Consider the following 26,414-nt stretch of genomic DNA (forward strand, 5'->3'; position numbering starts at 1 on the left):
GGGCAGAGAGAGAGAGAGAGAGAAAAGACTATGGCAAAAGTGCATATTTCAGATATCGATGTGGACTACATTTATTTTAAATTGAAATTACACTATCAACTTGGTATTGTAATGGCTTTGGTTATAATTTATTGCAGAATATTAGTGTAATAAATTCAGATTTATTTTATTAAATTTATCATTTATTTTGAATTATCAAATTTACTTATAAAAATTTGACTAGTATCACAAAATTAAAATAATTATTCAGAAATTATATATGTCACTGAGATGTATTGCATCTTTTAGAATTGGCCATTTGATTGAAGACCTGAGTTAATTGAATGATTGCTGTTTTCATTGTGTACAATTTCATTATTATTATCAGACTTCTGTGGAGTCAAAAGACTCATCACAGGAGGCGCGCACGCAAACACACACAGCTCATTGTGCCATGGCTTAAATGCATTCACTGTCTCCATACTCATAACACTTTCAGGCAATGCCTTCAACCACCTACTATACTCTGTGCAAAAAAACTTACTTCTCATCCCCTTCTCACACCTACCTTATACAACTTCTAGGGATAGCCTCTTATTCTTCCCATGTCTCCACCGATTTTATGAAGAATCTTATCCACATTCTTCTTCTTTTCCAGATTCCATCAGGAGCATCAGGAGTCTGTAAACTGGTCCTTATCCTTGCTATTAGTCTTAGTTCAGCAAAACTCTTCTTCTCACATTCTGTTAAAGTCTATATCCTCCATGTATTTTTAGGATGGCCACACTTTCTCTTTCCTTGTAGCTTCCATTCCAGGACTGCGTGATAGATTTCTTCATGCCTGAAAGTGTATGTCTAATCCATCTAAATTTTCATTTTCTGATTTCAAAGTTTACTTTTTGCTGATTTGTTCTTTTCCAGAGGTCTTCATTAGTAATAATTTGTGGCCACCAAATTCAAAGTATGCTCCATAGACATCAGTTTATGAATATTTTCTGTAGTTTTCTAATGTAGTTTTCTTTGTATTTCCTTTGAAACCAACTACATTTCACATCCATTAATTTCGTATCTGTGTGAATATTTTTCATTTTCCATACTCTACTAAGTTTAACATATGCACTTGCCTTTTGAATCCTTATGTCAACATCTCTAGTTGCTCCTCCATCTGCAGATGAAACACTTCCAAGATGTGTAAAATGTGAAACAGTTTAGATTTTTCCATTTTCAGTTGTACTTGGTTCCTTCTTGTTCACATTGATTCTCATTTCTTTCATTTTGTTTGTATTTATTTTCAAACTGACTTTCAGTGATTCTTCTTGTAATGTGGTTATTTTGTTTTGGATATCTGCATGTCTGTGAGCAATTAGACATACATCATCTGCATAGTCTTGATCACCCAAAATTTTCTTTATTTTCCATGATATTCTTTTGGCATGTTTCATTGCTGTCTGTTCTAGAGTTTGATTTAGCATCAGTATAAATAATAAGGGAGATAACAGACATCCTTGTTGCACTCCAGATACAGTTTGAAAGGGTCGTGTCAGATATTCATCATGCAGCACCTGGCATTGGAATTTGTTATATGCTTCCTGTGAGGTTTATTATCTTCTGTGGCATTCCTTTGTTTTGAAGTGCATTCCACACACAATCTCTAGCAATGGTATCAAAGGCTTTTTCGTAATTCACAAACAGCAAATATAAAGGAGAGTTAAATTCACCTGACTGTTTGATTATTATTTTAAGGTGTTAATGATCTATTTGGGCTAAAACCAGACTGCTCTCTTTTCATGCCCTTGTCTAAAATATTAAAGATTCTTGAAAGAATAATCTTGCTAATGACACGGCAGATTTACATCCCTCCAATTATTACAGTTTCCCAAATGTCCTTTCTTTGGTATTTTTACTATTATTCCTTTATTCCAATCCCTAAGGAATGTCTCTTTTTCCCAGATATCTTGGAGGTGGGTAGAGCATATCTGTGATTGTTGTTATGTTGATTTTAGAACCTCTGCCATGATAATATGGTGGGCTGATATAAATTTTTAATTCATCTACTCCTTTTTTTATTTCTGTTTGTATTCTATCACTGTTATTGTTGCGAGCTTCCATAGCTCAGTCGGTATAAACAAAGCTCTTTTGGCCAGAAAGACCTGGGTTCAATTCCTGTCCAAGACGTGTCTAGTCTCTTTTGACTAAAGGTGAGTTAGTTGGTCTCATATGGAGGTAGGGAGTTTTTCCACCCGGAAACTCGGGTTTTTCATCCCTCAGAACAGGCAAACCACCCCGTGAACAAACACAGCTCTACAGAAATAAAATACATACTTAATCCCTTATTAGGAGGGCTCCACCCATCTTAAGGGATGGGAGGACCCCATATGAAATAAATACTGCTATTGTTTGAGATTTGACAAATGTTGTCTCCACCTTTCCGATTGTTCTTCTGTTGACACTAGAATTTTTCCATTCAGATCCTTCACTGAAACATTCTTTTGCATTGCTTCTTCAGAAAGTCTTCTTATAATACTGTGTAACACTCTACTGTTATACTTGTCTGCAGCTTGTTGTGCCCTCAGTGCCAGTTCTTCAAGCCATTGCCATTTATCTTTTCCAAGCACTTCTCTAACTTTTTTTTTATTTAAAATCTTATATTTGTCTTTAAATTAATTTTCCTTTTAGAAAATTAATTTTCTTGCACATAATTTCAGCTTTATTTTTTTCCTTTCATCCACTAGTCACCAAGTTTCTATCGATAACTATTCCTCTTTCTTTCATTTAGCATATCCTAAAACATGTTCTGCTGTATCATTAAGGACTTTTTTTTTACCTTTTTCCATTTAGCCTCTATATCATCATTCCTTATATCTTCTCCTCCATATTTTCCTTTAACTTTATTTTAAACTCATTGCAGACTTCAGCATTTTGTAATTTAGTAATATCAAATTTCCATCTATTAAATGTTTTCCCCTGATGATTTTCTAGAATATATAACTGCATAGATCTCATTATTAGGTGATGATATGAGCCAATATCAGCACTTCTCTTATTTCAATCATCTAATAGCATTTTCTTGCACCTTTGGCTGATGGCAATATGATCCATTTGATTCTGTGTTTTGTCATCTGGTGACACCAAGGTTACTTTTTTTTTGTATTTTCTTATGTTGGAAGATTGTGCCACCTATTACCAAGTTATATTTGCTACACAGTCCCACCAACAGTTCACCGTTTACATTTCTCTCTCCCATAATATTATTTTTTTATTTTATTTTTATTTTTTTAAATTATCCCATGGTATTATTACACCAGGTCATAGAGGTCAAGTTCATGCATTTTATACAGCACGTTTTCTGGGTTGTTATAGAATTCACATTTGGAAATATTCATACAGTTTAGCAAATGCATTGGTGATGCTTCTTCGATGTTACAGATTTTGCAGGTGGGGAAGACTTTTATGCCATTGCTAAACTTGATTGGTCTTGTGTGGCCGGTCTTAAGCCGAGAGATTATGGTAGTGGCACCGCGATTAAACTTGGAGTTGATGGTAGCTCCTGGATTTTCTGCTGAGTACCACTGGTACTCAGTGGTGCATGTCCTGAAGAATTGTTCTTTTTATGTTTTCTTTTTGGGTGGTTTTAAAAAAGATCGAAATCTGTGGTATCACCTGATGTTGCAGCCATTTTTGCTATTTCATCTGCAGTTTCGTTTAACTTTAATATCCCACATGGAATGGGTTCCATTGGAAGATTATCTTGGAATCCTTATGTAGTTTGTTTATGTTTTTTGCTATGTCTCTAAGTATTTCTTGATGGCTAGTGTAGCAGTTCTTAATAGCTTGAAGGGCTGCTAAGGAATCTGTGAAAAATATAAACTTCTTCAGGTTTTGTTTGTCCAAATATTGCAGTGCTGTGTTAATGACTATTAATTTTGCATGGTATGAGTTGCATCCAATACTGTTAGTTGTTTTTAGTTCTATATTATGAGAGCCATAGATGAGTATGCAACTCCCAAAATTGCCATTTGGATTTTTGGAGCCATCTGTGTAGATCTTTATTAAGTCAGGTCCATATTCCATTATTTTTGAAAGGGGTAATGATCTCAAGATTTCAGGGTTTTCTAGGCTTTTTTTCTCATGTTTCCCTATTTCAGAGTTGATAACTATATTTTTCCTGTCTTGATTTGGAGGAAATGCTGGGAAGTTGGTTATTTTATTTGGACAATCCAAGGGAATTTTATTTTCTATGATTTCATGCATTGTTGATTTTTTCTTTATTCTGTTTGTTGGTTTCCAGTTTTTAAAAAGTTCACTTGTTCTATGATGTACAAGGTTGGCTCTTTTTTCTACAAATTTGGTTAGATTTTCTTGCCAGCTAATTTTTAAAGGAACAAGGTTGGATTGAAATTCTGCTATTTTTCCAGGAGTTGTATTCCTTAGTCCACATATTAATTTTTATAAGCTTGTCTAAACTGGTTTGTGATGTTTGCATCCAGATAGGTGAAGCATATTCCATTATGGGTCAAATAATAGAGGTGTATGTGACTTTTAAGGTTTTAGCATCGGCTCCCTGCTCTTTACCTGAGATACTTTTCATGATATTTAGTCTTCTTTTTGCTCTGACTGCAATGTTGTTGATATGTTTATTGAAGCTTAGCAATGGATCCAGAGTAACTCCAAGGTATTTGGGGTTTTCATTAAATGTAATTAGTTGTTGACTGTTTAGCTTAATCTTTGGTCTCCACTTTCTGAGGTGGTTATTAATAGTAAAAACACAGATTTCTGATTTAGTAGGATTAATTTTGATTTTTTTGGTTTTCATAGTATGTAGCTAAACTTTCAATGACTTTGTTTAAGTGACCTTCTGCTGTTTCTAGGTTGTTGTGAGCTGAGAATAGGACCAAATCATCAGCAAACATAGCTATCTTTGTTTCTTTATTTATATTTTTATCTAAGTCCTTTAAGTAGATGGAAAAAAGGAGTGGGCTTAAAATGCTTGCTACCTTGAGGGAGTCCCTGTCTTATTTTCACTTTCTTGAAAAAGGTATTATTTATTTTAACTCGAATTGCTCTATTTCTTAGAAAGTCATATATCCGGTTAAGAACTTTCTCTTCTATTCCAATATGACAAAGTTTGGAAAAGAGTTTCTGCCTCCACACTTTGTCAAAGGCATTGCTAAAATCTATAAAAGCTGCAATTATGGATTTGGTATGTTTGGTCTGGAAGTTATCTTGAATTGTCTGGGTTAAGTAGAAAAGTTGATTTGTTGTTGAGTGATTTCTTCTAAAGGCAGCCTGAAAATTTGGTAGTATACCATTTTTGTTTAGATAGTAATTCAAACATTGGAGTATCATTTTTTCCATTAATTTGCCTGGAATTGAAGTCACTGAAATTGGTCTATAACTTCCTGGTTGGTCTTGCGGTTTGTTAGACTTTTAAGATTGGTATGATTGTGGATGTCTTCCAATCTTTCGGAACTTTTCCTTGTTTTAGGCTATTGTTGTATAAGCGAAGTAGCCAATCTAGGGCTAGGGAAGGAAGATGTTTGATCATAATTCCTTGTATGTTATCTGGTCCACATGATTTATTTATATCTAGTCTCTCCAAGGCATCTCCCAATTCAGAGATTGTAAATGGATCCCAGAAAAGTTTGTTTTGATATTTTGGGGAGTTTGCAGCATTTTTCTGCTGTCGAGATTGTTTTGATATTTGATGGTCTTTTCTAGTATTCATCTCTAGTTCGCTTATATTTTGAAAATGAAAGGGCAAGGTATTTGCGATCTCCCTATCTCCAATTTTGATATTTCCATCTGGATCTTTTAGCGTGTTTGTCTCACTTATCTTTGGTAAGTCTCTTTGTAAATTAGCAGTCAGTTTCCAAAGTTTGGTATCTGAAGTGTTTGGATTTAAGTTGTGGCAAAATTCTCGCCATCTAGTTATTTGTAATATATTATATTTTTGTTTAATTTCAGCATTCATCTTGTTGTACTCGATCCTGGTTTCTGAAGAGCTTCCAATTTTTAAGATGTTAAAAAATTAATTTCGTTTAGTTATTTTACTGGCAAGTTCCTGGTGAACCTTTGTGTAGTTTGAAATAACTTTTCTCCTGTAGCCCTTTGGGATACTTTTCTTTGCTGCATTTAGGATAGTATTCTTTCAAGTTATATAATCTTTGTCTAAGTCATCATGGTATGTGTGATCTTTCAGCATTTTACTTCATCCTTGTATTTCTCCCAATTTGCCTTCTGGAAGTTCCAATGATATTTTCTTTTTTAGGTGGGTCTAGTCATTTTTGGGTTCAGATTGATTAATATTGGAGTATGGTCGCTTCCTTCTGGTTCCAAAACAGACCAAATAGCTTTGTCGTGAAGATCAGGAGACACTGCAGTGATATCTAGGGCATCTTTTGTACCATAAGAATGAGACAGATAAGTAGGTTCTCCACTGTTGAGAGTTATTAGTCCTGTTTCATCTAAGAAATTACTCAAGTTTTCTCCTCTTGGGTTTATTTCCTCAGAATCCCATAACAGGTGTTTGCTATTCATGTCTCCTAAGATAATGAAGTTTTCTTCAATGAGATGAGATATGTTGGAAAGATTTGGTCCAGGTTTGTCAGGAGGATGATAACAATTGAATACGTTTCATGGCTTTTTTACTTGGTTGCAGTATTTGGATTCCTTGTATTTCAGTTCCTTCTGATACTATGTCTTAACTCAAACTCTTTATATGACAAGTTTCAGATTAGTGTCAGAAGCCCTCCTCCATTTTGGTCCATAGGCCTATCTTGTCTTATGATTTCATAGTTTTTAATGTTTAGTCTGTTGGTTTGTCAAAGTTTGGTTTCCTGGATGCAGATAATATCAGCATCATGTTTGTCAGCTAGTAGCAATAGTTCATTTAGTTTTTCTTTGCTTGCTGGGGTAACGATACCATTTAAATTACATTGGATGATATTAATATTTCTTGTAATGGGTGGAATGATTTGCTCATTTCTCTGACATCATTTTCAAATCAAGAGTCGCGTCGGCTGCCCTGTACACGGTAGCATGAGTATAATCACTGAAATTTGTCTCCATGACGGGAAAAAGAAGAAATGCTGCTGTCGTTAGTTCATTCAGAGGGCACCACGAGGAGGTGACAGTCGGACTTTGCCCTCCCCATAATATTATGAAGTCAAGAACTTCATAATATTATGTAATCACCCCTCCCCCAGAATCTCTTATCCACATTATTCCGGTAATAAATCCCTTACCAACATACATATGTTGATTATGTCCTTCTTCCTTCTATCCACTAGACTCTACAGATTGCATTTTCTTTATCTGTCTTCATACTCAATGTTCCAAAGACTAGAAACCACCATAGTCACCTTTACAAATCATTTCTAGCATCTCTTGATCCATTTAAAACCAGATAGCCAAATCTGTGCAAGTCCATCTGCAGTCTGATTAAAGCCTTATACATTATCTTTATCTTTTAGGTATTATCTTTGATGGGCAGCATGGATTTCCTAAAGAGAGGTCATGTTTTATCTACTTACTTATTACAATAAGATGACTGCTTCCTTGATACCTATCATATTTCACAGAGGCTTTTGATAGATTACTGCATGATGTTGATAGTCAAACTGGAGTGGATGGTGTTGGATATTAGATTGGTGCATTGGATTGGAGACTGGTTATCTGATAGGTATCAGCAAGTTGTGTATGGGTGGGGGGGGAGCAATTTCTAGGAAAAGGAAAGTCACTAGCGGTGTGCCTCAGGGGTCTGTTTTAGGGCCATTACTGTTTAACTCTTATATTAATGATATTGGCGAAGATTTGGATGGAAATATTCATTGTTTGCAGATGATGCAAAGTTGGGACGAACCATAAAGAGTAGAGAAGATGTTGTGGCCTTACAAGAAGACTTGAATAAATTGAGTGATTGGGCACAGAAATGTGGATGAAAGTTCAATGTTGCAAAATGTAAGGTTTTAAAATTTGGGAAACAAAGATGAGATGCAGAATTTATGCTTGGTGAGGATATACTATTGGTGGTGGAGGAAATAAGAGATCTTGGGGTGATAGTGGATAAGGATCTGAAATTTAGGGGACACATCGCCAAAATTGTGAAGACAACAAAAAGGCCTCTGGGAATGATGTGGAGGACACTGATGTGTAGAACTAGGGAGATTCTTGTTCCATTGTATAAGGCTTTGATTAGGTCACACATAGCCTATTGTGCCCAGATTTGGTCACCTGGTTTTCAGAACGATGAAAAGATGCTGGAAAGGGTCCAGAGGCGACTGACTAAGGTGGTTTCTAACCTCTGGAATGTCAAGTATGAGGAAAGATTGAGAAGATGCAACTTGCAGAGTCTGGTGGACAGGAGGAAGAGGGAAGATATGATAGAGACTATAACTTAGTAAGGGGTTGTTATAGGATGATCAGTGCTGGAGAGATTCTACAGAAAACAGTGGGGGATCAGGGATCATCCCTGGAAACTGTATAAAGAGGGTGTGAGTAAGGGAGTGAGAAGCAGGTTTTTTTATGCAGAGTTGTGAATGATTGGAATGCCTTACCTTGAGAGTGTGGTGTATGCAGAGAATTTGAGTGTGTTTGAAGCATAGTATGATGAACTGTGTGTATGATAAAAGGACCTCCCAGATGGATCTTTGATGATGATGATAATAATAATAATATAGTAAGTAGATTTTTAAAACATCAACAATCATCAATGAGAATCAACATTCTCATTGATGCTGTCCATCAATGAGAATGTTGTTGTCATCAATCCAATTCTGATTCCTGGTCCTCGCCAGCCTTTCTAATATCTTTACCACAACTCAAGGCAAACAGATTGGCCTGTAATTCAAAGCCTTAGTCTTATCCCCTTTTATGAAGCGGACAATTATGCTCTCTTTTTCACTCCTTTGAAATTTGGCCCAATCTAGGGCTCATGCTAAAGATGTACGTATGTTAATACTGTTGTTAACTCCATGGAACATTTCCCTCAACACACGTGGTAATATATTGTCAAGTCTTTCGGTCTTATTGACATTACGTTTACTCAATTCTTCATATATCTCCTGTTCACTCATCATCAGTAGCTTTCCTTCTTTCCCACAGCTCTCAAGTTCTGCATGCTGTTACTTTCAGAAGAATGTATTCCATCTTTGTGATCCTCATGAAATACATCCTTGAGGTGAAAGATTCTTTTTTAATTTGCCTGCTTTTATATTCATTTCATGAGAGTAAAAAAAAAAAAAACAGAGATTTCATTTTATCATTTTCATTCATTTTATCATTACCTCCTGCTAACTCACCATCAGTGACTTTTCCTCCCTTTTCACTGTTCTCAAATTCTTCCTGATGTTATTATCATGAGGATGAAATACATTGCTGTGATCCTTATGAAACATGTCATTGTGATGAAAGGTTCTTTTTTCATTTGCCTACTTTTATATTAATCTCTTAACAGAAAAAATGACAAATCTTTATTATTTTAATAGCAAAATGTTAAATAATAATTGTCATTTTACTATGACACAGCACACTCAATCATGTATTATAGTTGTGTACAAACTTCTACTTTCTAATATTTAGTGCTTTTATATGCAAAATATATTTATAATGTTCAGTTTCATTAGTTAATAGTAACATTAGTATATTTTTAAAATTTAATTTCTTTAAAATACAATACTATAAATACATTCAAATAAATGAGAAGTGCAAGATGGTCAGGACAGGGTGATATATAAATGCAAGTTTTTGGAGAATGCAATGGAGTTGACTCTTCCCTTGATCAGGTTGTGTAACTGAGTACCTTGCAGCAGTCAAGTTTCTGTGGGACTGGAAGGAAGAATAAAATATTGCAAGTACACAAGAGCTGTGGCAAGACAGATTCCACTTACATTTCAGCAGGGATGGTAGCTAAGATATTGGCAGTGTTTGTTAGGACAAGAATACATGATTAATTTAATTTGATAAAGGATCAATAGGTTTTTATAGGTATTGCTTTAGCACTCTGCTTGCTATTCTACTCTAACTTTCATGTTAGAGATGCTTGTTTTGGATAGGGGATTTGTATGCAATGATATTTGTACTGAGATATACATTGATCTTTCAGTTATCTGGTTGTATTGGAAAATTGATCTTCTGTCCATTAATTTTTCACGCTAACCTGTTTATTGTGAAAACACCAATACACAGTAAGTCCCATTGCATCTGAACATTTGAATTGCATGAGGAATTTTGAAATCCAGATGATGAAGTGTATTTTCCATGCTCTAAATAGTAGAAAATTGATGTCTGCCGTTGATATATTGGTCCTTTGTTCTGGTGAAAATGAATTTAACTAGGATTTTTGATCGGTTTATTTTTATTTTATTTTTATTTTTGTTGTGTATTTATTATCTGTTGTTTGTTGTGTATTTATTATCTGTTGTTTGTTGTGCATTTATTATCCTTATCTTACCTGTTTAACAAGAGTCTTGCCACATCAAAAGTTCAAAAGAAGTTGAACAATGGGGTAAATTGTTCCACTTCACAAATGTGGTGATAGGGCTAAGTCTACAAATTATAGGTCTGTATATCTGGAGTTGTAGTTAAGGTGTACTTTTGGTGAGAGTTAGGATGCAGAAATGGGTTGGTAAACAGCAGTATTCTCATTGTTTAACAGATACTTGTGTCATGAGAGGTTTCTTTAAATTAACATGAAAAACACAAGGGATAAGTAATGCTATTTATTTAAAGCCACTTATTCAAGCCTGAATATTGCAGGCCATCATCAATGGTGACAATAGGTAATTACAAAGTAGAACACAAATAATCGATTGATTTGAAAAAGTAAGAGTCGTGTGATGTTAAATTAATAGTCACATTAGTATATTTATAAGCAGTGGTGTAACTGTAGAAATATTGATAATTCATTAACTTCTTTAAAAAAAACTAACCTGTGTGATTAAAATAAGACTTTTCAATATCTTAGATAGAGAGAGGCAGTCGTTCTGATTTAAGTTCAGATAGTGAAGTAAGGCCTCAACACTTTCTTTAAACAAGCATTCAAATTTATACCGACTTTGATGAAGTAAGTGTGTTTCAGACCATAGGATGTTGTGGTCTGTATCTATTCCTGCTGTGCCAAGCCAGATTTTTCGAATTTACTGTTGCTAATATAAGATTGATGTTCTTGTATTCTCTTTTCTACAGAACATCTAATTTGTCCAAACTTATCCAAGCAGAATTTCCTCCCGATATCTCAGCACTTTTTCAGTTCGCTATGAACTCTGGCTATTTTTTTGGCAAGGAAAATTCTACAAACACATTGAGGGTACAGCCATGGGCTCCCCTCTTTCCTTCCCCTTGGCTAACTTTTTCATGGAGACATTTGAAAAGACTACCCTAACATTCCACTTCCCTTAAACCCACTATTTGGCTATGCAATGTGGACAATATGTTTGCAATTTGGCCGCATGACCTTACACACACACACACACACTGTTGTTTTCCATTTGAACAGCTCCAATCTGAACAGTTCAAAATAATCATGAATTAGATACAGGATCCAATTCATGACGGAAATAGAAAATAACAACAATCTCCCCTTCCTAGACACCCTAGCTAGAAGACATCCAAATGGATCCCTGACCTTCACAGTCTATAGAACCCCCCCCCCCCCACACACACACAGGTAGATTCGTCCATCAATAGTCACATCATCCCTCCTCCCAGCAATTTGAGACCATAAAAACCTTACTCCACCAGGCAAAATTAATTTGCTTAGATTACACTGCTCTCAATACTCACCTACATAAAAACATTCTTTTGGCTAATGGCTACATCTTCCACCAAATACAAAGAATTTTAACACCACGTGCACGTGCTTACACACATCATCTCTCCCTCCCTCTTCCAAACATAGATTACAGCAAATCTATCACTGTCCCCTATATTCATGGCATCTCAGAAAAGGTGGCCGGGATTTTAAAAAATCTCGGCCACCACACAATTAACAATTTTTCCAACTCTCAGATAGTTTCACTGTGAGAATGGATGATTTTTTTCCCAAGAAGTGTGCAATATTTTCTCCCACTTTATCCTTATCTTTAAAAAGTATTCTTATTGTTGACTCAGTTTAAATTCATATGCGATGTTAACAATCATAAAGTTGAACTCGAGCCAATGTGCTGTAGTCAATTTGGATTCAAATTGACTACAGCACATCTCTCTTTTTATGTGCTAATATATCCTCATTGTTGTGACTTTCCTTTGCCAGTCTTATTAACATATTTAATAAGCATTCAAATTAAACCTGTAATAAATTATGTACATTTGGAAACAATAGCATCAGAAGTGTATCAAATCGATGTCTACGTACCTCTGTTTTTAAAGTTTGTCTTCAAATCAGCAATGAATTTTGAACTAGCAGATATGAGGTGATGTGTTAGGCAATGTGCTATGCACAGCAACATACAGATAGGCATAACATGCATACAGTGGCAGGAAAGAAGAAAAAAAAAACGTGTAAATCAGGGCACATAAATTGGGGTTACCTGTATTGAAGAAATTGCTGAAAGACAGAATTCAGGACTGAGTGGATAGGAATATGATACTTTATAAGTGGCAGCATTGTTTTGTGAAGGCTAGGTCTTGCCTTAGTAGTTTGCTTAATTTTTATAATGAAGTGATACTGGACTTGAATAAATGAAATAGCTACTCAGTGGTACTGCTGGACTCTGCAAAGCTACTTGAAAGCATTCCACATAGAACTCTGTTGCATAAATTAGACAAATGGGGGTTGGATATAATCTGGTGATTTGGATTAGAGGGTGACTGATGGATGGATATCAAAGAGTGGTTTATGGAGAAGTTGAGTCCAGTTGAAGGTAGGTGACTGGTGGTTTACCAGGGGGCTCGGTACTTGGTTGTCTGTTATTTAATTTGTATATCAGTGATATAGGAAATTATTTGACAAGAAATATTCAGTTGTTTGCTGATGATGCTAAACTGGGAAGAGCAATTTTAAATGAAGGTGAAGCAGAAAGACTTAAACAGACTAGCAGTATGGGCAAAGATAAATGACTGCCATTTAAATGTGGCCAAGCATACGGAAGAAGAAATCACAAGCTGTATACTATATTGATGGAACTGAATTGAACTTCAGGAAACTGATGAGGCTAGTGACTTAAGGGTAATAGTAGACAGGGAGTTGAGTTTAGATGGCATATTGCAAAGGTAGCCAAAACAGCACATCAAATTACATGGTTGTTGAAAAACACACAAACAAGCAAGGAATAGAGAAGTAATTTTTCCCCTTCATCAGGCTTTAATAGGGCCACATCTTTAATTTGGACCACTGTGTGCAGATCTGGACACCCAGATTCTATGGCGATGAAGAAGTGATTGTGAGGATCCAGAGGCAAGTGACAAAGATTGTGGCAGGTCTATGAAATGTCCCTTATGAGAATAGATTGAAGGCATGTGGGCTTCGAAACTAGCTAATAGGTGAAAAAGATGAGATATGACAGAAGCATAAACTATTAAAGGGATTTTATGGAATTGATGCTTAATACTTTTTTCAGTATATTTATAAATTACTAAATAAATTTTTATGACAAGAAGGAAGAGAACACGTGGAAATTTTAAGAGTGTGGTTAGCAAGGGTGTTAGGACTAGATTTTTTTTTTTTTTTTTTTTCTTGGAGAATGGTGAATGGGGGTTGCCAGAGATGGTTGTGAGTGCTTTGGTAGTGAATGAGTTTAAGGAGAGGTATGATAGGTATTATGTGAATAGTTGCTAGTTTGTGAATAATGGATCTCCTGCAGTGAGCCTTCTGACTCCATGGAGATACCTGATACTGAAGCAAGGAAAACAGATTAAAGCCTGAGGTTGCAAATTTAGCCACTATCAGACAGGATTGGGTGCTCTTGGATGCTGGGTTGAAGGCTTGACGATATGTTTCAGACATAAGGCATTATTATTATTACGGCCGACTCCAGGGAAGCCTTAGACTTATCGAGGGAGGCCCTAAACATCATGTCCATACAACTATTTGGCATTCTCGCAGTATCTATCATACCTTGCCTTGAACTCATTCACTGTCATAGCACCCACAACAGACTCTGGCAGCTTATTCCACTCATTTACCACTCTAAAAGTAAAGAACCAGATCTAACACCCTTGCTAACCACACTCTTGTCCAGCTTCCATAGATGTCCCCTAGTTCTCCCACCACCAGTCCTGATCACAAAAATATCCTCTGAATTAATCCTATAGAAACCCTTCAGCAATTTGAATGTCTCAATCATATCTTCCCTCTTCCGCCTATCAACCAATTTCTGCAACCCTTTGTACATACAAGGTAGAGATGCAAGGAGGAAATAGTGGTAATGGTTTGGAGGCAGTATGGCATGAGATAGAGGTGAATAGAATGAAATAATTATACTTTTCTTTTTTTATTACCTTTTTATACCTATCATTTGAATGGTTTTGGTGTGAGTTATTTGGAGATACTGCTGCTGAAAGGGAGAGTAATGAGTGCAGAGAATGAATCTGAGCAAGTAAGAAACAGTGTGAAAGAGCAGGAGAGTAAGGAAGGAGAGATTGAAGTGGTACTAATGAATGAAGACATGGGTACATTGTATAGAATGAAAGAACTTGGCAAGACAAACAGGAAAATGGGGAGACTCAGGGCAGACAGGTGAACACAGTGTGAGAAAGGTTTATACTCCATGAGGATGTGAATGTATATGTAGACAGAAAGGGAAGGGAATAACCTGTAGTGTAGGGAAAGCAGTTGGATTTGAAGAAAGTTCTGAGACAATTAAGGAGAAAAAGAAATGATTTGAGAAAAGTCTGGAGAAGGCACATCTAATAAGTGGTATCATTGAAACTTGGTATAGATCCAGGAATGAACTGTTATGTTTGTATACAAATGCTAGAAGCATCAGAAACAAGGGAAATGAAATGGGTCTATTGATTAAGTTTATTCACCCAAAAATTGTGATAATTTGAATTGAATAAGTGAGACATAGTTGGATGAGGATGACATCCTGAGAGGAATAGCAATGGAAAGGTAAGATGCATTTCATGAAAATAGAAAGGGTAAAAGGAAGGTGGAGTGCTATTGATGATAGAAAAAGAGTTATGTACATACAAGGTAGAGATGCAAGGAGGAAATAGTGGTAATGGTTTGGAGGCGGTATGGCACGAGATAGAGGTGAATAGAATGAAATAATTTGTTGGATGTTGCTATACACCTGGTAATGTTGAGGGTAGTGACCAGGAAATGTATGAGCAAATTAGCCAAGCAAATAAGAAAAGGGTGATCGTTATGGGTGATTTTAATTAAGGCAATATAGATCAGGATGACGAGATAGCAACTGAAAGTAAAAAAATGAGTTTCTTGAGGGACAACTCTCTCAGGCAGTATGCAACAGAGGGCATGTGAGGATTGAGAATATTGTATTTGATCATCTTATCACAGGATGTTGTTATAAATGAGGTGTGTTAGACCTTCCTCCATTTGGTGAGAGTGATCATGAAGTGATTGCATGGGTGGTTGCCAGCCCTGTGAGGAAAGGATATATGTTGAACTACAAGGCTGGTGATTACGAGAAGCTCAGGAGACAGCTTGCACCTGTAGCATGGAATGAGGAGTTAGGTAAAAAGGAGATCAGTGCTGCTTAGGTGATATTCTTAAACTAGTAGAAGGAATGTCTAAATATATTCCAGAGTTCAGAAGGTTAAATAAGGTAGGTGTCAAATAAAGAGATTAAGCATGCAATACAGAGAAAAAAAGGTATTATGGAAGTAACCTAAGAGAAGTGATTACAATCAATTCAGAACAGGCAAGGAGGATGACTTGGTTGGTTAGAGTAGCAAAAGTTCAATATGAGCAGCACTTAGCTAATGAAGCCAAAAAAATCCTAAGGCAGGTCTGAGCAACCTTTTTAAGTGTGTGTGCCAAAATTGCCAAATCTTTGATGCAAAATTTTCTCCATTGCCAACCAAAATTTTGGGGAACATATTATTATTTGGTGCCTTTTAAGTATTGGGTGAACCTTTTCTAATAATCAAAACTCATGCTAGAACAGTAAAATCAAAGAATGTTGTAAGAGTGATTGTTGTACGTCATTTAGGATTGAAGGAATATAAAAATTAGTGATGGAAGTTTTACTTAAAAGTCCTTCTATCCTGTTGATAGCATGGATATTTTTATATTTGCTTTTAAGTGTTATTTTAGCTGCCATACACAGCCACATAATTTAAAGACGCAATTTTTGACATCAGCAAAAGAGTAAATAATAATTCTGAATATTTTTTTTTTAATATAAAGATCAATCAGACAGGTTTTTTAAGTTTTTTCAAGTTTTTCCAATTTATTACAGTGCACAATCTCATAATCATTTTACTTGACTGAAGCACAATAAAATCAAATAAAATTAAAGATATTTTTTATGAGTAATACATAAAAATTACGGATAAAAATTTTATTTTACCTACGTAATATATTAAACAGAAGTTAATGTTTACCATTTTTTTGCAGAAAACATCAAAACTAGAGAAAGAAAAATAGTGGACGTTTTATTTATTTAGCATCAATGATTTGAGATTTCTGCTGCTGCATCACTGATGACAGATAATTTATATCAGGTTTATATTTTGTAACCTTTAGAGATATTGCATGCACTACTAGTTTCATCTGTAAGGCTACTCCTATTACAAGACTTAACAAAGTTCATCACTGAGAACAGTGAGTGATTCACAAGAATGTAGATGCAAAAAATGGATAGTAATGCTGTTGAAAGGTTTTTAAACATACAGAAGTTTCTGGAATAGTATTCCAAGTCCTTAGTACCTTGTTTTCTGCACTTCTTTCTGTTACTTCCATCTCTAATTGCTCCTTTTCAATATTTTTCAAGTCAACTCTGACATCAACACATTTCTGTCTCCAAATTGAGCTACTTTGAAAATCAATCAACTGCATTTCAAAATCATCCATATTTATCCACAAAAACATCTGCAAATTTAATTCATCCAGTTTTACAGTGTCTGGAAACTTAATGAATTTTGCAGTCTCTTCTAATTCTCTGAACTTAACAAATCTTAGAGAGAACTGCTCAACAGCTGACACAATGTCGTTTAAAAATAGCTTGTGAAGACATTGGCGGTCTGTTTTATCATCTTTTTGGAGATCATTGATGTATTTCTTTAGGTTTGGAAAATATCTAAATCTCTCACTGTCTACATCCTTCTTAAAAATTCCTCGTTTCATTTCAAATGCCTTTATGTCATCAAGAGTCTTACCATAGACCTGTAGTTTAAGGTTCAAGTCATTTAAACACTCACAAAAATCTGCAAAAAACATCAGTTTACAAACCCACACAATGTCATACATTTCTTTATAGACATTTGTTGATTAGTCAAAAAGAGATTTATCTCATCCAGGCATTCAACAAATCGTTTAAGAACAAGACCTTGACTAAGCCAATGAACATTGTTGTACATTATTAGTCCTTTGTACACCGAATCCACCTCATTCAATAGATTCTGAAATTGTCTTTTATTCAAAGCATGTGCAGAGTAATTAACAACATTGGTTACTGTTTGCATCACTTCAAGTTCCTTTAGGCTAGCTTTTGCACATAGTCTCCACATGTATGATGTAGTGAAAACTTATCAGTGGATGACCAACATGTTTTGCAAACAGATTTACAAATCCTGCTTCTTTACCAGTCATGCTGGGTGCACCATCCGTTGTGACGGATACCACTTTTGAAATATCACTTTGCCGAATAGATAGTAATAACCACTCATAATCGCATCAACCCCAGTGATATGCTCAAGTAGTGTTATAAGGTTAATCATCTCTTTGCATACTTCATCAACCCTACAAAATCGAGCAAAGATTGTTAGCTTAGCTGATGATATAAAGTCTGTGCTCTCGTCAACACAAATAGAAAAGAACTTACATGAAGCCAAATCTTTTGTTAATTGTTCTGCTGTATTCCTTTCCAACTTAAAGTATCCTAGCCTTAACTGTTTTTCTACTCGCAGACAAATCTTTAATGCACTGAATAATTTTTACCTTTTCTGAAAGATTGTCAAAAAGGAAAGGAGCACATTCTAGCCATGCTTCTTTCATATACTTCCCATCACTGAGTGGTTTTCCACGTTGGGCAATAACTTTTGAAACCTCAAAACTAGCAGAAACTAAGTTGGAACTAGACCTACCTGAAATAAATTTAATCAAAGTATCGGATGTTTTTTTTTTTGTTTTGCTCAGTTCACAAGAAATTAATTCTCTTTGTTCTTTTATTGCTAGCTTAAATTCTTATGAACAGTTTCAAAATATCTCTTTATAGAAGTTTTACAAACAACTGATTTGGAACATAAAATGTATAATTCTTTATTATCTTTCTTAATCGTACCAAATTTTTCAGTCCAGTATTCTTTAAATTCTGTAATATCCTCTTCAATGTATGCCAGTATGTTTCTTTAGTAGTGGTTATGATATTCTGTACAATCTGTAAAGAGCAGGAAGCAAATAAAAATATATAATAATGTTATATTTATATATAGCATAAATATGAATAGAAAAAAAAGGAAGAAGAAAGAGAGGAAGTCAAGAAGGGAACAAAGCGAAAAGCAAAATGAAAAAAAGTAAATTACAACCGAATGACCAAAGTTGTACAACTCAGAGGCGTAATGAGGCTGTGGCCAATGTGGTCCCAGCCATAGGCGCTAATTTTACATAGGTGCAAAAATTTAGATTTTTAAAATTTTTTTTTTAGATTGGCACAATTTTCTTTCCTGGCCATAGGCGCTAATTTTACATAGGAGCAAAAATTTAGATTTTTAAAGTTTTTTTTTTTTAGAATGGCGCAGTTTTCTTTCCTGGCCATAGGTGCCAAAATTCCTTATGATGTCTCTGGTACAACCACAAGGTACATACAAAAAAAGTTGCTTTCTTTATATAGCTTCCAACTTTAATGAAAATCGGATCATGGGGTGTAAAAATATGGACAGAGACGTATGGACACTGACAAAAATTATAATTTGGACTCAGAAATTCTCATCATAATCACTCTCTGCATACACCTACTAAGTTTAAGCAAACCAAAAATTAGTATAATTATAAGCCTGCCTACCTACACACATATGCAAATTAAAGAGAAGGGTATACGCATGCCATCTAATCACATGCAGATAACACTTCATAATCCTGAATATTGATAATGCATTTCACATAGCTTTAACAATAACTTATGTTTATTGCAATGTAAGGAAAATTTGCATTTATATCTAATAAATTAAACATATTAATTGACAATAAATACATCCATTCCATATTTTAATGACTTACAATTTAATTAAATCCAAATTCATATATATACACACTTTAGGAAACTGATAAATTCTTTATGAAACACAAAATATATAAAAAAATATATAAAATGATGGTAAAGGAGTCATGCCACGTCTGGCTGCCTGGTAAATGGTGCAACAATTGAATGGGACAAAACTTGTACGTCAATATATCACGGAGATAGGTGGCTTGGAAATGGAATATTTGTTTCATTTGCTTATTACTTATTACTAAAACAGTTGATGGTGTTTGTTTCTTTATTGCATTTTTATTTGGTATCGCTCTACTTAATAAAATTGTATTCTATTAAGCTAAAATATACAACTCAGCGAAGATGTTGTATTTAATTATTTTTTAAGGTGAACCCTGGGTTGTGTACTGGAAAAAAGTCGTTGGCGTGCCGCATTCGGCTCGCATGCCAAGGGTTCCCCACCCTGTCCTAGGGAGTTCTTTCAATGTGTAGCCAGCAAAAATAATGATTATGGTAGGATGGCATTGATTTGGAGGATAAGGCATAAGGACAGCTGCTGCAGATGTTATAGTTAAGATATTTAATGAGCAGTTCAATAAAATCTTTCATACTTGTAAATTTGTAAATGCAACATCATGCAGAGTTTGAGGGTGATGGATAATGGGGGGGGGGGATTGACTGACTGTGAGCAAGGAAGAGGTATGTGGGAAATTAAGCAAAGTTGATATTAATAAGGCTGTGGTATTTAAAGATATATTACTGTGTATTTTGAAGGAACGTACCAGGAAGTTGACATCAGCTTGATATATTTGTTTAATATGAGAATCAGGTGAGAATAAGGATACCATTGTTGTCAATCCAATTCTGGATTGGATTGACAACAATGGTATTATCTTTAATGGATATCATGGATTTGCTAAAGGGAGGTCATGTGTAATAATCTACTTACTTATTACAATAAGGCGACAGTAGGATTGGATGTGGGAATTGTATACATAGTTAGTGTACTTAAGACTTTGCAAGGGCTTTTGATAAATTACTACATGATAAGTTGATAGTCAAACTAGAGTGAAGGTGTTGGATATTAGACTAGTTCAATTGAATTCGAGATTAGCTGTCCGATAGGTATCAACAAGTTGTGTATGGGGGAATCAATATCCCAGAAGAGGAAAGTTACTAGTGGTGTGCCTCAGGGGTCTGTTTTAGGTCCATTGCTGGTTAAGTTGTATGTTAATCATATTGGGGAAGATTTGAACGAGTGTGTACATCTGTTTGCAGATGATGTAAAGTTGGGACGAACTATGAGGAGTAGTGAAGATGTTGTGGCCTTGCAAGAAGACTTGAATAAATTGACTGAGTGGATGGGCACAAAAGTGGGGATGACAGTTTAGTGTTGTGAAATGTAAGGTTTTAAAATTTGGGAAACAAAGATTGGATGTAGAATTTACTCTTGGTGAGAGTATATTGGTGGAGGAAATAAGAGATCTTGGGGTATTGGTGGATAATAATCTGAAATTAGGGGGACATATTGCTAAAATTATTAGGACAACACACAAGGAATTCTGGTGATGATGTGGTGCACATTGACATGTAGAAGTAAGGAGATTCTGGTTCTATTGTATAAGGCCCTCATTAAGCCACATATGGATTACTATGCACAGATTTGTTACCTGGTTTTCAAAATGATGATGAGATGTTGGAGAGGGGTTCAGAGGTGATTGACCAAAATAGTTCGATCTTTGGAATGTTGAATATGAAGAAAGGTTGAGAAGATGCAATTTGCAGAGTCTAGTGAATAGAAGGAAGAAGGGTGATATGATATTGACATACAAGTTAGTAAGGGGCTGTTATAGGATTAACATTGAAGAGTTTTTTCATAAAGGAGACTCTGTTGCTCAGTCAGTATAGACGAAGCCCCTTGGTTAGAAAGACCTGGGGTTCGATTCTCACCTATGATGTGAGAAACCTTTATCTGGTCTCTTTCAACTAAAGGTGAGGTAACCAGTCTCATATGGAGGTGGTTTTTTTCTCCCAGTAACTTGGGTTTTTCATCCCCCAGACACCAGGAGGCATAGGACCAACCACCTTATCCTCAAAGACAGTCATGGTTATGAAGTCCACAGCTAAAGAACTTTAATGGTTTGTGAAAGCTTAAGACAAGACAGGTTTTTCATAAAATGAGGGGGGGGGGATTGAGGGAGAAGAGGAGGTCATCCCTGGAAGCTGTATAAGGAGGGAGTGAGAAGCAGATATTTTGCATGGAGAGTTGTGAGTGATTGGACTGCATTGCCTGAGAGCATGGTGTCTTCAGAGAATTTGAATGTGTTTCAGGTGTAGCATGATGAGCTGTGTATGACAAATGGGACCTCCTAGATGAGTCTGTGACTCCATGGGGTCTTAGGATAATAATAATAATATCTCCAAATTGATTGGAATAACTTTTTCAAGGAAAATTAGGAAAAGTCTATCATACTTTCCAAGTAAATTCAGTCTGTATGATCTCAGTGGCCATAGTGTTGGTAATAATTGTAGTATTTATGTTCAGAAATTTTAATGTTGGTTATCCTGTGAATCCAGCTATAATAAGCACTATTATTTATTCTTACTACTAGGCTTATAAAAAACTATCCCGACCTTATTAAGTTTGAATGCCTAAAACTGCCTTATATCTGCCTTATGCCTACTAGATGGCATGATTGAATGCATTTTACCTTTGGGAATAAAGTAAATCTTCACTCTCACTTCCTTGTGTAGTGTCTGCATTCATGCATCTTTGTGTGTGTGTTGTTCTTGGAAGATAGCAGTTTGATTGTGGTGCAATAAATTATTTTAGTTGTTATACCAACTGTGTTATCATCTGTTTTCAAAGCTTCCTATGTGATTAAGGATTAAAAAGAATATTTTATTGAGTTGTTAAATTTAAAACTAGTTAGTACAAGTTTTAAATTTAATGACTGATAAAAAAATCTTTTTTTTAGCCCTTATTGTTTTTTAGTCATAAAAAACTCCAGAAATATTGTGATAATCAACATATAAGCTTCATTATAAGGTTTACCTAATGCTTTATAGTTGACATTTGCACGAGTGTCCTATATGTTTTTGTGATTATGCTGATATCATTTCAGTTATGAGCCAGTTTAATTGATAATCAAATTAAAAATGATTTTACTACCATTTTTGCATTTCATAATTTAAATAACTAAATAAAAAAAATTACTTAGATCCATAACTTTGAATTTAAGTTATTGCTTCTTTTCTGTGAAAAAGAGATATCTGTTGTTTTGCTGTTTCTTTTATTAATCAACTAGGACTTAAAATATATAATTTTTAGTTATATTTTGTTCACAGCTTTTTCTTAATTAAGTATATAATAGAATACTATTCATTTTAAACCTTGAAAACATTTTTATAAATCTGATATATATCATTTCATTTAAATTATAACAGCAAAAGACAGGGTTATGCCAGAAAGCTTGCTTCGAGTTCAGGAATTATCTGGAAAGAGTCTAGTTTTTTATGAAGCTGATTTATTAGATAAAGAAAAGCTGATATCTATCTTCTCTAAGGTTAGACTTTTTTTTTTGAAGATTATTTTAAATCTTCATTAGTTCTTAAATAATACAATAATATCCCGCTTAATGCAATTCTCTATAATACCATTTCATTATAATACTTTTACTTCTGAACAGACACTTTTACTAGGAGAGAGAAGAGTTAAAATTCAGAATATTTACAGCTCCTTTCCTGCCCTAGGCTTTGCTTACAGTTAGGCAACTAGGTTTTACCTCTAAGTTGCAAATAAACTTTTCTTCTGATATGGATGCTTATTGATTATAATCAATAAGCTGGCCAACAAAAAAAATTTTTTTTTCTGCTGATTATGATCTGACACTTGTTTTTTACTAATTTGGGTGCGCTGATTTCAAATATCAAACCCATTTTTCTCTATCATGTCAGGTTTTTCCTCTATGGCATTTTCTTTTTGCTAATTTGTAAGTTTTTGATAGTTTTAAGGAGGCAGTAGTATTTAGAAAATCAAAAAAATCGATTTTTTAATATTATTTTCTGAAAGTATGTACTTTTAAAAATCTGTTCCTCACTTTTTATCAAGACATAACTGGTAATTAATTTACGGAATTAACAACGCATATGAAGTATTTAATTAAAGATAACTTTAATGAATCACTTCTATATTTCGGCAATGTCACATTGCCATCTTCAGGAACATAAAGATATGGTATGTGCACTAAGGAACTAACAAAGCAAATGAGGAAGAATGTAAGAAACTAATTTTGTTCCTAAAGTCCTAATGATGCCCTCTTGCAGGCTAATTTGGTAGTCTTGGCAGTTGGGCTGAAGTTCTCATAATGAAAGTCTCCCAAATTTGGGGCAGTTTCATGCACCCAAATTTGTTGAGGTTAGGAACGTTTTTTAGAGCTGCTGAAGATTCTTTGAATAATCTTTCGTATTTAAACTTGCTGCGATGGATTATTTTTGTTTTCTTCCAACGAATTTTATGGTGGGTATCTAAGGCATGGTCTGCCAACCCAGAGCGGCTGTACTGGTGAAACCGGATGTAGTCTTGGTGTTCTGAAATCCTGATATTTGTTGTTCTGCCTGTTTGGCCAAAGTAGGACAATTTGCAGCTGCAAGGGACCTGGTATACACCAGGTAGGTCTAGGGGAAGTGGTTGGTCTTTGGTAGAGCAGATAAGGGATGCCAACTTTTTATATGGTCTGTAACAGGAAGGAAGGTCATATTTTTTGAGGATATTAGTTATTTTTTCAGAGGTGCCCTGGATATAGGGGATAGTGATAGACTTGGTGTAGTCTTTATTGTGGAGGGGGGGAGGGGGGTTGTGGTTTACAGGTTTTAGTATTTTTTGGATTTTTTTGGGGTTATAGCCATTGGCTAAGAAAGTGTTGAGGATGTGGTTTAGTTCCATAGTCAGGGCCTTGTCATCTGAGCAGATTAATTTTGCCCTGTTATATAGTGTTTTTATCACCCCATATTGTTGTGAGGGGTGGTGGTGGGATTGCTGGTGAATGTATCTGCCAGTGTGGGTGGGTTTTCTGTAAACAGAGAAAACCAAAGATCCATCAAGCTGGCGGGTGATTAAAGTGTCTAGGAAGGGGAGAGTGTTGTTTTCCTCTTTTTCTAAGGTGAACTGGATTCTGGGATGTTGGTTGTTTAAGTGTGTTAGGAAGGAGTGGAGTGTGTCTGAGCCATGTGGCCAAATAGCAAACTCATCATCCACATAACGAAGCCAAATAGTGGGTTTTTGTGAGGCGGAGTTTAAGGCTTTCTCTTCAAATGTCTCCATGAAGAAATTGGCCAAGGGTGGGGAAAGTGGTGAACCCATGGCTGTCCCCTCTATCTGTTTGTAGAACTTTCCTTACCAAACGAAATAGCCTGAGTTCATTGTGAACTGAAATAGGGCTGAGATATCGGGAGAAAACTTGGCTTGGATGAGCTCAAGGGTTTCTTTGAGTGGGACATTAGTGAATAGGGAGGAGACGTCAAAACTGACCATTATGTCAGTGTGTTGGAGTGTGAGGTTTTCTATACTGGCTTTAAAGTGGGCTGAGTTTTTTATGTGTAATGGTGTGTTGCCATTGTAGTGTGTGAGCGTTTTGGCTAAATGTTTTAGCCAAACATTTAGCCAAAACGCTCACACACTACACTGGCAACACACCATTACACATAAAAAACTCAGCCCACTTTAAAGCCAGTATAGAAAACCTCACACTCCAACACACTGACATAATGGTCAGTTTTGACGTCTCCTCCCTATTCACTAATGTCCCACTCAAAGAAACCCTTGAGCTCATCCAAGCCAAGTTTCCACCCGATATCTCAGCCCTATTTCAGTTCACAATGAACTCAGGATATTTCGTTTGGCAAGGAAAGTTCTACAAACAGATAGAGGGGACAGCCATGGGTTCACCACTTTCCCCACCCTTGGCCAATTTCTTCATGGAGACATTTGAAGAGAAAGCCTTAAACTCCGCCCCACAAAAACCCACTATTTGGCTTCGTTATGTGGATGATGTGTTTACTATTTGGCCACATGGCTCAGACACACTCCACTCCTTCCTAACACACTTAAACAACCAACATCCCAGAATCCAGTTCACCTTAGAAAAAGAGGAAAACAACACCCTCCCCTTCCTAGACACTTTAATCACCCGCCAGCTTGATGGATCTTTGGTTTTCTCTGTTTACAGAAAACCCACCCACACTGGCAGATACATTCACCAGCAATCCCACCACCCCCCTCACAACAATATGGGGTGATAAAAACACTATATAACAGGGCAAAATTAATCTGCTCAGATGACAAGGCCCTGACTATGGAACTAAACCACATCCTCAACACTTTCTTAGCCAATGGCTATAACCCCAAAAAAATACTAAAACCTGTAAACCACAACCCCCCTCCCCCCCTCCACAATAAAGACTACACCAAGTCTATCACTATCCCCTACATCCAGGGCACCTCTGAAAAAATAACTAATATCCTCAAAAAATATGACCTTACTTCCTGTTACAGACCATATAAAAAGTTGGCATCCCTTATCCGCTCTACCAAAGACCAACCACTTCCCCTAGACCTACCTGGTATATACCAGGTCCCTTGCAGCTGCAAATTGTCCTACTTTGGCCAAACAGGCAGAACAACAAATATCAGGATTTCAGAACACCAAGACTACATCCGGTTTCACCAGTACAGCTGCTCTGGGTTGGCAGAACATACCTTAGATACCCACCATAAAATTCGTTGGAAGAAAACAAAAATAATCCATCGCAGCAAGTTTAAATACGAAAGATTATTCAAAGAATCTTCAGCAGCTCTAAAAAACGTTCCTAACCTCAACAAATTTGGGTGCATGAAACTGCCCCAAATTTGGGAGACTTTCATTATGAGAACTTCAGCCCAACTGCCAAGACTACCAAATTAGCCCGCAAGAGGGCACCATTAGGACTTTAGGAACAAAATTAGTTTCTTACATTCTTCCTCATTTGCTTTGTTAGTTCCTTAGTGCACATACCATATCTTTATGTTCCTGAAGATGGCAATGTGACTTCCGTAGATTGATTACCAGTTATGTCTAACCA

General features: G+C 35.7%; 1 protein-coding gene across 5 annotated transcripts in view; it reads left to right on the forward strand.

Annotated features, from left to right (window-relative positions):
* The window catches only part of Gale (UDP-galactose 4'-epimerase), a 241,401-nt gene that overhangs the window by 27,507 nt on the left and 187,480 nt on the right, over window positions 1–26,414 (forward strand). For 3 of the 5 annotated variants that reach the window (XM_090391234.1, XM_090391232.1, XM_090391233.1), the window contains exon 3: window positions 22,743–22,861. The exons of 1 other annotated variant lie outside the window; for it this stretch is intronic. In XM_090391234.1, coding sequence (XP_090247360.1) covers window positions 22,743–22,861 — 119 coding nt within the window. Of the gene's footprint in view, window positions 1–16,501; window positions 16,609–22,742; window positions 22,862–26,414 lie in introns of all 5 variants that reach the window. One more of the 5 variants, XM_090391235.1, reaches the window with a different exon arrangement.

The sequence above is a fragment of the Typopeltis vanoorti genome, chromosome 4, assembly GCF_054136105.1.
Source record: "Typopeltis vanoorti isolate ZY-2024b chromosome 4, IOZ_Tvanoo_1.0, whole genome shotgun sequence".
In the NCBI taxonomy this organism is placed as follows: domain Eukaryota; kingdom Metazoa; phylum Arthropoda; class Arachnida; order Uropygi; family Thelyphonidae; genus Typopeltis; species Typopeltis vanoorti.